This window comes from Lathamus discolor, chromosome 5 (genome assembly GCF_037157495.1).
Source record: "Lathamus discolor isolate bLatDis1 chromosome 5, bLatDis1.hap1, whole genome shotgun sequence".
Classification (NCBI taxonomy): Eukaryota; Metazoa; Chordata; class Aves; order Psittaciformes; family Psittacidae; genus Lathamus; species Lathamus discolor.
This window is the reverse complement of record NC_088888.1, coordinates 125,512,873-125,529,377: the sequence shown is the minus strand read 5'-3', so window position 1 is coordinate 125,529,377 and position 16,505 is coordinate 125,512,873. Positions and strand designations below refer to the sequence as shown.

At 48.3% G+C, this 16,505-nt stretch overlaps 1 protein-coding gene across 1 annotated transcript in view; it reads left to right on the top strand.

Annotated features, from left to right (window-relative positions):
* The window catches only part of CFAP61 (cilia and flagella associated protein 61), a 108,062-nt gene that overhangs the window by 57,446 nt on the left and 34,111 nt on the right, over positions 1–16,505 (top strand). Inside the window, exons 18-19 of the mRNA XM_065679276.1 lie at positions 11,860–11,958; positions 15,687–15,855. Coding sequence (XP_065535348.1) covers positions 11,860–11,958; positions 15,687–15,855 — 268 coding nt within the window. The remainder of the gene's footprint in view (positions 1–11,859; positions 11,959–15,686; positions 15,856–16,505) is intronic.

The following is a 16,505-nucleotide window of genomic DNA, read 5'->3' as shown; positions in this document are numbered from 1 at the left end:
TGAGATACATGTGCTTCCTTTTGACTGCCTTTTTTTCACACCAAGGCAAACGCAGAATGATGTTGTGGTTGACCATGTGTTCAGTGTCACCGGGCCCATGTCCTTCAGATGTTGCTGCCTTCCATCATTTCTGGTGAATAGAGATCAAGTTGTGACAAAGATAAATACGATGGGTCATATCTCACCATATTGTGCAGTCAGGATCACAAAGGACACTGTCAGTGACTGATACAAGACATAAACTGGGGGAGAGGATGTGGGTCAGCTCCGCCTGCCTAGCAGCCACTGACCTGCTTCTGCCAAAAGGTATCAATTAGCATCAATATGGGGTTGGTTTATAGTTATGTTCTTGTTTTGGAGACAACTTTCAGTTTTAAATAGATTATTTCAGCTTGAAGTACTTACCCTTTAAACACATGAGAACATTTGTCTGAGCCCAGACTATTCTTTCACGTGTCAAATTTGTGAGGATTTGGTGATTTTGCTACTATTTAGATAGGAATATTTATAACTTCCTGTTGCATGTTAAAACTGGTCTTGGAAATAGTGTTTTTCTCATGAAAAGCCCGTTTCAGAATTGCCATGAGTCACAGGAGTCTCTATAGAATTCTGTTCTGTGTGCATTGTACCCCTCTTGGTGGCTGGGGGTGGCATTCCTGGGCTCTTGGAGCAGCTCTGTGCCAGGTAACCTGGCTGCCCATCGTGCTCTGATCAGCGCAGGTCAGAGCAAACAAAGCAGCATTCCAAGTGCAAACACTGCGTGTGGATGCTCTGGGTCTGCTGAAGCCATGCAGGAGATGTACTTTCTCTGCTGTTCATGTTTGGTTTTCTTTGTTTGATGTTTGTTTCCCAGGGCTGCTGTGGAAGTGGAATCACTGAGGTCTATAAACTGCCTGTGAGTTGGTTCTGAAGCACTGGAGCGCGTTCAGACCCGTTGGCTGTTAAGTTGTGACCCTTCTCCCTAGTGATTAGTGTACGTTTGATTCCTTGTCACGTGTAGATCTGTATGTACTCTGACAGAACACCGCTGTTTGAAGGTGCTTGCTTGGTTTTTCTGAATGCCTGATGAGCTGAAATGTTAAGGTCCTTTTCTGGAATGATGTGGTTACCCTCCAGGTCTCAGGAAGGAGATGAGTCTGGTGCAGTTTACATTGCGGTGAGAGCTGGGAGTGCGCAGGATAGAGCAACGAGCTGGTGAATCTCTACTGCATGCTCTGTTAGCCAGGCTGCACAGGCTCCTAGTGGGCCTTGGCTGGGTTAGGTAGAGCTGTAGCTTGATTGCCCCAGTACCCATGTTACTGCATGGTGGTGGGAACTGGGACACGTCATGCTGGTGGGCTGGATACCCTGGGCCCTAGTGTCAGTGGCACCTCTGCAGTAACTGGGCGTCACTTCAGTTTCATGGGAGCTGAGGGCACAGGCAAGGGGGGGAGCTGCTGGAGAAGCACCTCCTTGCCCTGGTGAAGAGCTGGGTGCCAAAGGCTGTGTGGTGCTGCACCTCGCGGGCTGCTCCCCACTGGGGACCAGTACCAATGAGGCAGCTGTGCCTTCCAGGCTGCCAGAGCCCAGTGCCGCAGCTGCTCCATGCAGATGTTGGGCTCAGCGATGGTGGCCCTGCTCCAGCCTGGCCCTGGTGCTGCCAGCTGTCTGGCAGGAGCCCGTGGCACTGCCGCGCTGCCTCAGGACACGCAGCTCTCGCTCTCGGGAGTGTCTGCTTTTCCTGCCTGCTCCTGCTGTCAGGAGCAGAATGTGCCCAGAAGTGAAGACAAAAGCATTGGTACTGATCTCAAGCCGTTCACATTCAAGGCAAGTCAATCCTCTGACGTCCATGTGCTTTTCCAAGTGTGCACTCTTCATCCCTGTAAAGGCAGCATTGCCAGATCTGCACCAAGCAACACCCCGGAGTCAAAATACTCATGTCCTCTGCAATAACCTGGAAAATTGGGGTCTGGTAAATAGGCATCCATAAAAAATCCCTTAGTTTTAGCATGGCTTGGCCGGCCAATAATATTAAAAATGTTCTATTCACAAGCTGGAATTTATGCTGTGTGTTATGCACTGAAACACTCACCCTGGTGCAGACAAAACAGCAACATTTCAACCACATTCTAGTTTTACTGCCCAATTTATGGCATCTTCATCTGTGGAAAATGGTGTTGATGTGTCTCAACTGCGATTCTGAAACTGCCAGGTGATTAGATTCAAACAGCTAGAGACTGTAACTACCGAGGCCATAATCAGATACCCCTCATTTTCTGTCTAGAAACATAATTGCCCTGTTTTATACTTTTAAGAGGATGAAATGCTGAAACATTTATGGAATGGAAATTGAAATTTTAGTAAGGAAATGCTCTCAGTAAAGCAGCGCTTGGATGGTGCTTTGATTTGGTCAAGCTCAAAGCCGACTTACATCTGGGATAGTGGGGCTGATCAGGTAGACTTGGTAGCTGTGGATGTTCCCACATAAGTGTGTGGCTGTGTCTGAATGACCGTGTGTGGTGTATGGGAAAGGAAAGAGCTTTCAGATCTTCCTGTTGGGTCACTGCAAGGACTTTGCCACACTGATTTTGAGAAGCTCGATATTGGAAGTGGTGCAGCTCTGGAGCAAACACTCCCATTTCTGAGAGAGAAACCTGCAGCGGAGATGGCAGATCAACCATCATCTGTTTGCACTTTGCTACCCCAAGGCACTTGGTGCTTGTAGCACTTCTCAGTGCAGTTCGTTGTGGGAAAGAGAACATCATCTTCCAGCAGCATAGTGGGGACAAATGTAATTATCTTCAAAATGGTGCCTGGAAACGTTGTGGGAAGTTTGGGTTTGGGTTGGGTTTTTTTGGTCCTGTGATAAGGGTCACAAGGAGGTGCCTCCACGTCCTATGTAGAATCATAAAATAGTTCGGGCTGGAAAGGACCTCAAGATCATCCAGTTCCAGCCCCCCTGCCATGGGCAGGGACACCTCACACTAAACCATCCCACCCAAGGCTTCGTCCAACCTGGCCTTGAACACCGCCAGGGATGGAGCACTCACAACCTCCCTGGGCAACCCATTCCAGTGCCTCAGCACCCTAACAGGAAAGAATTTCCTCCTTAGATCCAATCTAAACTTCCCCTGTTTAAGTTTGAACCCGTTACCCCTTGTCCTGTCACTACAGTCCCTAATGAAGAGTCCCTCCCCAGCATCCCTATAGGCCCCCTTCAGGTACTGGAAGCTGCTCTGAGGTCTCCACGCAGCCTTCTCTTCTCCAGGCTGAACAGCCCCAGCTTCCTCAGCCTGTCTTCATACGGGAGGTGCTCCAGTCCCTGATCATCCTCGTGGCCTCCTCTGGACTTGTTCCAGCAGTTCCATGTCCTTTTTATGTTGAGGACACCAGAACTGCACACAATGCTCCAGGTGAGGTCTCACCAGAGCAGAGCAGAGGGGCAGGATCACCTCCTTCGCCCTGCTGGTCACGCTCCTTTGGATGCAGCCCAGGATACGGTTGGTTTCTGGGCTGCGAGCGCACACTGCAGCCGGCTCATGTTCATTTTCTCATCGACCAGCACCCCCAAGTCCTTCTCTGCAGGGCTGCTCTCAATCTCTTCTCTGCCCAACCTGTAGCTGTGCCTGGGATTGCTCCGACCCAGGTGCAGGACCTTGCACTTGGCATGGTTGAACTTCATGAGGTTGGCATCAGCCCACCTCATAAGCGTGTCAAGGTCCCTCTGGATGGCATCCCTTCCCTCCCGCGTATCAACCGGACCACACAGCTTGGTGTCATCGGCAAACTTGCTGAGGGCGCACTCAATCCCACTGTCCATGTCAGCGACGAAGATGTTAAACAAGACCGGTCCCAACACCGATCCCTGAGGGACACCACTCGTTACCGGTCTCCAGCCGGACATCGAGCCATTGACCACAACTCCTTGTGTGCGGCCATCCAGCCAGTTCTTTATCCACCGAGTGGTCCATCCATCAAATTGATGTCTCTCCAATTTAGAGACAAGGATGTCGTGTGGGACAGTGTCAAACGCTTTGCACAAGTCCAGGTAGATGACATCAACTGCTTTACCCTTTTCCATCAATTCTGTAGCCCCATCATAGAAGGGCACCAGATTGGTTGGGCAGGATTTCCCCCTAGTGAAGCCATGCTGGCTGTCACCGAGCACCTTGTTGCTCTTCATGTGCCTTAGCATGCCTTCCAGGAGAATGTGCTCCAAGATGTTGCCAGGCACAGAGGTGAGACTGACTGGTCTGTAATTCCCCGGGTCTTCCATTTTCCCCTTCTTGAAAATGGGGGTTATATTTCCCTTTTTCCAGTCGTCGGGAACTTCACCTGACTGCCAGGATTTTCAAATAGGATGGCCAGTGGCTTACCAACTTCATTCGCCAGCTCCTTCAGGACCCGCGGATGGATTCCATCAGGTCCCACGGACTTGTGCACGTTCAGATTTTGAAGATGGTCTCGAACCAGATCCTCTCCTACAGTGGGCCCAAGGTCTTCATTCTCACAGTCCCTGCGTCTGCCTTCTAAGACCTGGGTGGTGCAGTCAGAGCCTTTGCCAGTGAAGACCGAGGCGAAGAAGTCATTCAGAACCTCAGCCTTCTCCAAATCCTGCGTAGCCAGTTCTCCTGAAAGCTTCCTCAGGGGGCCTATGTTGTCCCTAGTCTGTTTTGTTTGCTACGTACCTGTAGAATCCCTTCCTGTTATCCTTAACATCCCTGGCTAGGTTTAATTCTAACTGGGCCTTAGCCTGCCTAACCTGGTCCCTAGCTTCCCGGACAACATCCCTGTACTCTACCCAGGCTGCCTGTCCTTGCTTCCATTTTATATAAGCCTCTTTTTTCCTTTGAATTTTCCTCAGCAGCTCCTTATCCATCCAAGGAGGTCTCCTGGCCCTCCTGCTGCACTTCCTTCTAGTTGGGATGCAGCACTCCTGAGCTTGTAGCAGGTGATCCTTGAATATCAACCAAGAGTCTTGGGCCCCCCGGCCCTCCAGGGCTGTATCCCATGGAACCTTACTAAGCAGGTTCCTGAAGAGGCCAAAGTCTGCTCTTTTGAAGCCCAGGGCAGTGAGCTTGCTGCACGCTCTTCTCACTGTCCTGGGGATCTCAAATTCAGCCATCTCGTGATCGCTGCATCCAAGGCTGCCCTGGAGTACCACATTCTCAACAAGCCCTTCCCTGCTGGTGAGCAATCAAACCATCAAGTTCAGAGTCCAGAGAGAGGAGGAGCTGCCAGCTGGGGAGAGGAACACTCACAGCACCCTTGAGGGGTGTGAGCCAAAGCTCAGAGGAAGTATACCTGGCTTTTTAATGGACTCTTGCTAAGCTATTGGCAGCAGTGGCAGTGGTGGCTTTCATGGCCTGGCCTTAAGGCTGCTCTTGAGAATGCAGCATCTGGTGAAGTCAATCCCTGCTAAACCTGGTGGGGAGCTTCTGGAAAAGCAGTACTTCGATAGAAGCACTTTCCATCAAAACGTGAGTTTTTGAAGGGAGGATGTGGTGGTGTGTCAGGAGGAGGGACCTGGGACGTGAAGAGGTATTCTGCTGAGGTGCCATTGAAAAGAAGTAGCTCTTCAGTTTTAAAAGAAATTACATCTTGAATGTTGGTAAATCAAAGTCAGAAGCAAACACTTTCCTTTTAATCTCTTGCGAACACTTCAGGAGAGTGTTTCTGAAATGAAAGAGGATGGTGAACTGCGGCCATGTTGGGCCTGTCTTGAATGGAAATAGGCCTGTTCTGGGAAGAAGATGTGAATCCTCCCACTGCAGTGACTGATCTGTCCCCTGGTGTCCTCAGTGGCATTCGGGTTTTATGGCAGCTACTGGCGATTAGATTCACTTCCCTTTCCATTTTAGTTGGTGGTCGTCTCAACGTGTCTGTTGCTGGTCTTGGAGGAAGAGTCACCATGGGCACAGTTTTTAGAACAAATGAACATGTAGAAACCTTTTTCTTGGCCCTTGCACTGAGAAGTGTCCCTGTGAAGACTCTGTTGTCACCCCTTCTTTCACTGAGCAAATTCGTTCACAATCTTAACACTTTCCTTATGTTGATCCAATGAAGAATTGGTTTATCTTTGTTCACTCGTAATTACAGGGGGTTAATTATCAATAATTACGGGTTCAAACTGAAACAGTGGAAGTTCAGGTTAGAGATAAGGCAGAAGCTCTTCCCTGTGAGGGTGCTGAGGCGCTGGCACAGGGTGCCCAGAGAAGCTGTGGCTGCCCCATCCCTGGCAGTGCTCAAGGCCAGGTTGGACACAGGGGCTTGGAGCAAGCTGCTGTAATGTGAGGCGTCCCTGTCCATGGCAGGGGTTGGAGCTGGATGATCTGAAGGCCTTTTCCAACCCAAACCACTCTATGATTCTAATCTATAACTCGCTGATGGACACTGCAGTTAAGCCACAGTCCTGCTCCAGGGGCTGTAACTGATGTACTCACGTGAGGTTCTTGGGTGACTGTTGACAGAAACCATAAACCCTTTCTGCTGCTGCTGGTACCATGATCCTGATGTCCAGGTGCTGTTGGGTTGGTCAGAGCCCTCATGCCACCAGAACGGCTCCATGTTGCACCATGCGGGGGGATGGTTCTTGCTGGGTTTTCTCATCGCTTCATACTCAACTTTGGGTGGATTCTCCCTTGTCTGAGTCCAGTGCGGCTGCCCCGGGAGTGCAAGTGCAGAGGGGAAGGCTTTTCCAGCTCTGCCAGCAGAAGCAACTGGCGCTGTTCAAGCAAACAGGAGCAATTTAGTACCATGGCAATAGGGAAACACTGTGCTCCTAAAGGTTGCTAACCCGGGCTCTAGTGCTGAGTGTGTTTATCCTTGCTGAAAACATGGGTGAGTGGGATGTGCTGTTCCTCAGAGCAGCAGCCTCTGTGCAGCTGAGCAGTTCTGTGTGGGGCTTGTGTAGAGCTGGAAAACAGGTCAAAGATCTTTTCCTTCTGGAGCAGTCTACTCTGGAGGTCACATCCTGCCTGCCGTGGGGTTGGAGTGTTTGGGTGCTGGTCTTCCCTGACAAATGAAAGGTCCTGCTTGGGATAAATTGTGCTGTTCTCTGGGAACAGGAGAAGGGCCTGTATCCGCCTTTTCCCGGGGACTGCCACCGTGCACATGGCATTCCTGTGCTCTGAGCACCCAGCGTCCCGCCTGGTTCTCTGCTGCTCACATCCTTCGCTCTGGGCTCCTTCCTTCCCACTCCAAGCCTGAGGTTCCTTCCTTTGTTGCAAGACAAATTGCTCAGATCTCTCACTTTCGTTAATGCAAGACCTGATCACATCCGAGCGTTCAGGATCAAGGGCTGGAAAGAGACCCTTCGCTGCGCTTTCTGGAGCGATCTTGAGCTGAGTGAAGCTGCGGGTACAGGATACTCAGGACTTGGCTCTTGGGTAGGTTACGATTGCAGACAGTAACCTCACTGTTTGAAGGCTGTGCCACAGCGCAGTGCCCGCAGGAGTCAGGAGCCAGGGTAAGCATTTTCTTCTGTCACCTGTTCTATTTGAGCTTTCCCCAACGCCTGCAGGCACAGGGAGCGATGCTTTGTTCCAGCTCACTGCAGCGCCTGGGTTCACACAGGCGTCACCCAGTTTGTTGTAACAGGAGAGATCTGACCGTGATTAGTTGTGATAATGGAGGGTTTAATGAGAGCAATTAATTAAATCATTTGCTCAGGCACTTTCCACCATCTCAGCCTCCAGCATTACACCGTGCACACAAGGAAGGAAAACAACAGGTAGCAAAACAGGAGGCAAAAAATCCGCAAACACAGCAGGGAGCAGCAAGGTTCAAACTGCAGGAGGTACAGGCACACATCTCTCTCTATATTTAAGTACTGTACTAAAACTTTGTGTTTGCTCCTTTGCTTATGCTCACAGTAAACTGACAGTCCTATTTTATTTCAAGGACAAGGGTGTTTAAACTCTTTTTGTAGCTGTCCTCTAAAGCTGTGCAATGAAACCCAATACCTTTTACTTATTTCCCTAGATACTCTAATCCCTCCCTGCTTTACCAGTATCTTTGAGCTGTTCTTCCCTCTGTATCCACAGCAACATGAATCCCTGCTGGAATTAGTTGCTTCTAAAATGCAGGTGCACTTGGTTTATGTTGCTTTCGCTCAGGCTCTTAACTTGAAGACTTTCCCACCAAACAGGAACCTCTGCTTTTACCTTGCTTCGTATTAGGCATCAATTTATGTATTAGAAGCTCAGAAGACGTTCACTCTCCTACAGACACTACCTGTTTCTCAGAGCCTTTGGTGGTTTTCTGTTACCAAGAGATTTTAGGCAGCAAGAAGGCATCAAATGCCTTAATAAATAAACAAGCCACCCTTTCGTTAGCCTAGAAGTAACACTGCTTCATGGAAGAATGGGGTGGATGGCACAGAGTGTGGCCATGTGTGTACAGCCACTGCTCAGACCCTCAGAGCCATTACCGCCCTGTGCTGGTGCCTGAACATAACCGTGGCTGAGCACCCCCAGGCTGCCTGTTGTTTTCAGCCTTGTAGTTAAATGCCTGTATATATGTGTGTGAGTATATATGATGTAGGTGTATATATGTAGATACGGGTGACCTGGTTTAGTGTGAGGGGGATTGGAACTGAATGATCTTAAGGTCCTTTTCAACCATAACTATTCTGTGATTCTCTGATTCTAAGTGCCTGACTGAGGAGAAGCTCCCCAAGACCCATCAGTGAGCACTTGAGCCCAGAGCCCGCCGTGTGCTGGGCTGCACCCCCTGAGCATGAGCAGCAGCTCAGAGAGGGGATCCTGCCCCTCTGCTGTGCTCAGGGGAGACCCCCCCTGCAGCCCTGCTCCAGCTCTGGGGCAGCAGCACAAGAGGGACGTGGAGCTGCTGGAGCGAGGCCAGAGGAGGCCACGGAGCTGCTGCGAGGGCTGGAGCAGCTCTGCTCTGGAGCCAGGCTGAGAGAGCTGGGCTGGGGCAGCCTGGAGAAGAGAAGGCTCCTGAAGGGGAGACCTGAGAGCAGCTCCAGTGCCTAAAGGGGCTGCAGGGAACCTGGAGAGGGGCTTGGGACAAGGGCCTGTAGGGACAGGCCAAGGGGAATGGCTTGAACCTGCCCGAGGGGAGCCTGAGCTGAGCTCTTAGGCAGAAGCTCTTCCCTGTGAGGGTGCTGAGGCGCTGGCACAGGGTGCCCAGAGAAGCTGTGGCTGCCCCATCCCTGGCAGTGCTCAAGGCCAGGTTGGACACAGGGGCTTGGAGCAAGCTGCTCCAGTGGAAGGGGTCCCTGCCCGTGGCAGGGGCTGGAGCTGGAGGAGCTTTGAGGTCCCTTCCAACCCAAACCATTCTATATTGAAACACGGACTGTGTGGTACCATCTCTACAGACTTGCCTTTTCAGAGCCAATTTCAGTATATTTAACTTCTGTTATTGTCTCCCCTAATCAGTTTTCTGGGATAAAAGCTGACTTGGATGGAAGTTGGATAGGTTGCTGTCAATAGGATTTACTGTTTTCAGCTATCCTCATGATCAATACACATTTTACAGAATTACTGGAAAATCATTCAGGAATGATTGGAGACGTCTCATTAAGGAAAGCAGATCTGCTGTCTTGGCACATCAATATCCTTACTGTGGATATAGAATCTTAGGTTCTGTGATTCTATATATATATATATTTAAAATCCTAAGGTTAGGATTACCAGCTACAGTTTTGAAATCAAGCTTTTGTAATACTCGACAGTGGTGGGGTTTATTTGTTTTCCTTAAAGATTCTGATAATCTTCCCATATTCCAGCCTGTGTTTTCAATAATGAAGCTTCACTCATGGCTTAGCCATTTAATAGAGTTTGATTCTTAGCTGAAGAAGACTTTTACCTCTCTGAAAATGTGACCATTATTTGCATGGAGCTGTGCTCATGGACCCAGAGGGCAGCGTGCCAGCTCCTGGAGCACAGGCAGTGCTGGGTACCTGCCTCTGGCCTCTGCAGCTCTGCCCTCAGCATCATGTGCCTTTTTGACAGCCCTAATCCCGTTTTCTTTGTGCCCTGATTTTTCTTACTGTAAAATGGGAATGGAAGATATGACCCATTTCATCAGTCTGCTAAGGAGATGCTAATCAACATTTTGATGCCTGCAAGATTAATGGATGGGAAACATTGGATCATGGCGGCCTCTGGGAATGCCGTGGGAGCACTGAGGTAGAACTAAATCGTTAGTTAGTAAATCACAGTGAGTGAAAGGTCTGAAGCGAAGCCTCACGCTCAGTGGGGAAGAACTGAACAAATGCCAGATGACTGTGGAAATGCTGGATGACTGTGTATGGACTAAGCAGAGGTAGAACATCTGCAGAAGAAAATGGGATGGGGCCAGATCAATAAAGTGCATCACAGTGCACTCATGAAAGAGAGACATATTCATGTTGCTTAGGACCCTCATTCTGCTGCTTCACCTGAAATAGAATCATAGAATCATAGAATAGTTCGGGTTGGAAAGGACCTCAAGATCATCCAGTTCCAACCCCCCCGCCATGGGCAGGGACACCAATTGTTAATGGAATATTGTTAATGGAATTTGAAAGTCATGTTGCTGTAGCACCTGGACTTGGAGACCTATTGGCCTGAAGCCATGCAGCATGTGATGTGCAAAGGTCATTACAGTTCTAAGCTGACAAGGAACTTGATGTTCCTAAAAGTCTTTTCCAACCCAGGTTATCCTGATTCTCTGATTCACTGCTGTGGGGACAGGCAGGATGCGAGTGTCCAGCATGATTGTGTACTGGTGTAGTACTTTTCCTCATAATTACATGTAAATCCATTGCCAAGGAGCCATCCTGTTGAGGTGTATGAAGTTGTAGTTGTTCAGTAAGCACCCGCTGGCAGCGCTGCACCGATGCGGGTGGCGTTCTGTGCTCTTGGAATTCAGCTCAATGGATCGGGATAACCCGGGTTTCCATCAGGACCACTTTGTATCCCTCAGCCAGCATAATGTGGCCGTAAATGAAGAGCAGATTCTGTTTACACCCACCTCTGCAGAGTGACCTTAATTTAAATGAGAATCAGGCCCATAATCTGTATAAATATATGCACTCTGTTACATGAAGGTTATTTATCACATTGCACTTGGCCTGCGTACGCATGGAGATTTACCATAGATAATCCATAATCCAGAATTAAACTATTAATATGCATTTTGAGAGGGGCAGCCATAACCTTGAAATTCCTTGGTTTAAGTATGACCTTTAACTTTGTTTGAATATATTTTTTAAAAGTATGAATAACAAATTAACATTGGTTGATAAAAAACATTCTGATTCCTTTGTACCATTTGCATCAATCCGTACTCAACTTACAGAAAGCCTCGAAGATTAGAAGGCTTAATCACTCATAATATTTATTTGGCTTTAAATGTCAGATCACATTTAGTTCAACATGCTGTCAGCCTGGTTCTCCACCACACTCTGCCCTTAATGAAACTAGAAAGTAGCCTGGTACCCAGAGACACGTGCCTCTTAGCAAAAGGACAAAACACTTTGTACCTGCCCCATGTAAAGGAATTGCTTTCTGTATCCTCCTGAATATGGAACTAAAAGCTACGCTGTTCCTCTGATGTGCCCTCCTAACCGCAGCAGGCCCAGCACAGGAAGCAGACCAATTCCCAGTTGTTAGGACTTGGTTTTCCTTTCCCACTGCTACCAGAGGTGTTTGGGCAGACTCAGTGGTCTCACAGGTAAGTCCTGCCATAAGGAACAGCGTGTTAGTTACATGGTAGAGCCTAAATACCTGTCAGGATTAGGACAGGTTGTGCTGGATGCTGGCTGTACAGTGTGTGACCACGCACTGACGTGCACTTAGGTGATGCTTCTACCAGCCGGAGCCTGGCACACTTGCCCTGCTTCAACCACGGTGTTATGGTTTCCTTCCACAGGCCGCATCTGCAGTTCAACAACCTGACCTTGATTTCAACTCACGGCCTTCCAGGAAAAGACCCACCAGGCTCCAGACATAGAGGATTTTTAATTAACAGGTTTGATTTCAGATCTAAACACTGCCATAGCTTCAAAGGAAAACATGACACTTTGTAATGCTCTGCGAACTTGTCCTGAATATAGATAGATACATAGACAGACAGCCTCAAAACTATCCAGTCTGTCTGTACAACATGCATTCACCTGTGAAATGAGTTGAGTATAATGACTGCCAGAGCAGTAACTTCAGGTCAGCAGTCCATTGTATTGCACCAGGACACTGGTCTCAGCTTCCCAAGACTTTTTAGATTGTTTAGATCTCCAGGTTAAAGAAAAATGACAAAAGATGTATGCTTGCTTTTAGAACATTACTTAGTTTTTCATTTTCATGGGGTTTGTTGCAAGCAATGCTGACCAAACAGACAAGAATTAATATTAGCAGTGTGACCAGTGATGTGGTGAGATGCTGTCACCAGTGGGGACTTTGCTGAGTATACAGGGGAAGTTTAAGATTCTTGCTGTTGATAAGTCAGTTCTGCTGCTTGTGAGCTGTTTGTGTGCCTGTCATGGGCTGTGTGCCTGCAGCACGGTTCAAGTGCTGTCCTGCACGCTCCTGGGCTGGCAGAGCCACAGCACTGGTGCTCAGGAGCTGCAGGGGAGGTTGTGACACAGGACAGCAATGCCTGTGGCTGAGAGCAGGTGTTCCACAAGCTCCCTCATTGGCCAATAAGTAAAATATCTGGTGTTCAGTCGGGTAAAGTCTTAGCTCAGTAACATCCGCACTACAGAATCCCCACTTAGATTTAATACATTTGGTTTGATGGTTGTGTTTTGTACTTTGGAATAGCGTCTGGGCATGCTCGCTGTAGGAAGGAATGTGATTGTCCTGGACATTGAGGAGGGTAGAATCAAAGTGAACTCGCTGGTTTGAATGGCTGGGGAATGAGCTTTGTACAAGTTATTTAGATCTGCAGTGCGACTCTTTGGAACCTGCTCACTGGTTTCTACCAAATCTTTCACTAAGTAAGCAGCAACACACTAAAGGGCCAGCTTTTTAAATGGCAAAACAGCTCCCTGTCTGCTTGCTGCGCTTTAAAAATGAGCTCTCTACAAAGACATGAGGGTGGTGTGATGGGAACCTGTTTAAAACCACCTTATCTCGTTTGGAATTTTGATAAATAGTTACTTGAATTGATTATTGCAGGAAGGGGTGTGTTTAACTGGGAAATGAAGGGCCTTTATGCTCACGTAAACACGTGCTCTTTCTCCTGCATATACTGTAAAAAAAGAGTTGCAGTAACAGAGCATCCTTCCTGATGGGAACTTGTGCTTCATCTCTGCCTCACCAGAATTAGCTGGTAAAATCTGAAAGCAGATTAAGAGTGAAAATTGAACTCTGCAGGGTGTGAGTTTTTGAAAGCATCCCTGTGATTTTGGAGTGCCAGTCTCCTGGGAGCTGCACTCCTCAATTATAAAGGTGCTTTTGAAACCCCTCAGCTGCCCTTGATGTCTGCTTTATTTATAGATGTGTGCCTGATTACAATTCAGATTGTCAGTGGTTTTCTTCCCTTACTGCCTCTGCTGTTTGTGAGTACGGAGGATGCAGAGCGCCTCAGAAAACCCAGGCCTTCTGTCCTAAAATTCTTCAGGCCATGAAGCAGCTTTTTCTGTGGCCTCCTGTGTGATAGTGCTGGAGCTCAGTAACCACAATTAACGCACAGCACTCAGCTCTTTCAGAACGTGTGTGCTGGTGCCCATAGCAAAGAGCAGCTGCCAGTGCTGTGACTCTCCAGCAGCAACATTGCAGGCACTGGTGCAGTATACAGGATCAGATGCTTCACCACGAGCCCAGTCCCCTTGTATTTAATCACAGTCCAGGTAGTCCTGTGGAAGAAAGGGGAATGTTTTTCATCACTCGGTATCAATAGAAGGTAAAGTTATTGAGCCTCTGGATGGGCGTGAGCTGTGTGTGGTAGATGGAGTGTTTCTTCTGCAGTGACTTCAGATCACAGACTGGAGAAAGTGCAGGATCTATTCACTGCCCATCCTCACACAGGCCTGAAGTGCTGGCAGGGGTGAGTCCCAGCTTCCTTTCACACAAGATGTGTGAATTCCATCTTCTTGCCATGTCACTCTGATCTCATAAACCAGACGTCTGTGGGACACCAGCCATTCGTCTTTCTGGCTTGCTTCAAACCTGTTGCATTCTTTTTTGCTAGATCCCAAAGGTTCATCCCTTCGCAAAGGTAGAAATGAGTTTGGTCTTAGCATTCCTCTTCAGTCCTACTGCAAGAACCTGATTGAACAGAATTCTGCCTGGTTTAAGTTCTCTGTATCAGAAGGCACTGAGTTGCAGAATGGCCAGCAGCAGTCTGTGTAAGAAAATACAGGGCTATTGCAAGACTCCATGATCTTCACAAGTCACAACAGACCTTGTTAAAGTGTCCTGGTTTAAGCCCAGCCGTCTTTAAAGTTACCAGCTAAAGTTACTGGCTGGGCTTAAACCACAACATGAAGATGTGATTTCTCTGCTCCTCCATGTGTTTTGTAATGGTGTGTCTATTGTACCTCTTACAGGAGTGTTTTACCTTCAGGAATCATTGTCTTCCCAGAAGTCGATTAGAAGAGGATAGTACAAGTGCAGAAATAAATAAGCGTCCTGGTATTTGCTGGCCTGGGAAGGGGGGCATGCTCCGAGTGAGGACAGACCTTTGGAAATAATTGTAATTTTCATTGCTGAGGCATTGAAAGAGGGTTTGTTCCATTCAGATTTTGCTTCAAAATCGTTTTTCTAAGTAGCAGCATCTCTGATGCTTCCATCATACCCAGGATTATGTGTGATACTTTACACTGAAAACAGGCTGAAACACTGCTGAAATCGGAGAGCTGCAAAAGTAGGTCCTGTGTGAGGCTTTGGAAACCCACAAGTGGTTTCAGGTTCTGTAGTGGTCTGGTACCGACAGTGAGTTAACAGCACCAGAGCTGAGCTCAAAACTGCACACCCTAAAGATCAGGTTCCTGTCGAGGTTTCTCATTTGGACAGCTCTCAGTCTGTAAAACCTTCAGGGGCCCTGGGAGCCCCAACTGTCCCATGGAGCAGGGCTCTGCTGTTAGAACAAGCCTGCCTCTGGTTCCTTGCCTCACACTGAAGGGGCTTGCTTTGAAATTACAAAAGTTCCTTCCCTAGTTCATTAAGAATAATAAATTGTTCAGCTACAAATTAGTGCAGGTTGGTATTTTCACATCTGCACTGTTTGTGTGTCTCATTTCCTGTCTTGTTCTGTGCTCTTTTGGATAGCCTGTGGCAAAGTTCCTCCTTCTCCCCTGTTACTGTTCAGTTCATCCAGCATACGATCTTAGTTGCATCTTAGAGACATCTGACTGGGGCAGGGGGTCAGATCAGAATGTTTTCAGGGTTCTTCATTCTTGCATTTTGGAGCGGTTCAGCTGGGAAGGGGTCACCAAGAGAAGATTGGAGCCATCTTTCCTCCCAGCTCTGAGGGCTTCTTTCCTGGCTTCTAGCTTATTTGCAAAGTTTTCATGCTAATACTTCAGAACACAGATGTTAAAATGCCACTAGGGCCTCTGAAGCATAAGTCTCTTCCTTGGAGGAGCCTGCAAAGTAAAAGCAGATAAAGCATGTAGTTGTGACTTTGTTTTCACATGACTTGGTTGTAGGGCCCAGTGCTGGGAGGGGTTGTTTGGGTGTAACTGTGTTCCATACGGACTGATCTCGTCTAACGCCTGCTGTCAGCTCATGTCACTCGCAGAGTGTCTTCCTTCACAGCCACTGCTTCAATGATGAAGATCATGCAAAGATGTCACTTCGTTCCTGGGTTAACGTTGTGGTTGGTAAAATGACCAGCATAAATCGCGCTGCCAAATACGTGGTGGTTTCCAAGGAGGAGAAAGTGCCGTATGACTACCTTGTGCTGTGTGCAGGACAGCAGTACCAGGTGAGGTGTGTGTGTCTGCAGCTGGTGCAGTGAGTAGTGTTTCTGTGCCGAGCAGAGCAGTGGTGCTGAGCGAGTCCACAGCCTGTGGGTGCAGCAGGTTGTGCTGCTCCAGTGTGGCTGCACAATGGGAGATGTGGCTTTGCAAAGTTTCCTACCAGCAACGTCACTGCTCAGCGTCAGGTACTAGGCAAAGCTGCCAGGATTTTTGCCACCATGACACTGAACCGGCCCACTTGATGCATGGTCCCAGTCTTCACAAGGAGACTTGCCTCCAGCTGGTCCAATACCATTTGACCAAGTTTTGGTGATGGAAAAATTCCTTATCAGATTAATTACTCATCTCACCCCATGACCATGCCAGGGAACACCCATGGTGCTGTATGTTATTGTAACACACAGCCACGTTTCCAGTGGCATTGAAGCAGATCCTTAGTTTCATGTGAAATGTGTAATCAAGCTCATCTCCTGCCCTCAACTCGGAAGGATCCCAGCCTGGGATGTCCTTCTTGTGTATCATCCCCTGGCCTTCAAGCTAGATATCCAAATGGCCATCTTTTGTGTAGCCCTATTGCCTGCAGTGATTGGCTTTGGCATGAACAACGTATTTTGCCTGTAAAATCAGGAGATCACACTGAGCATGTGTCTACAGG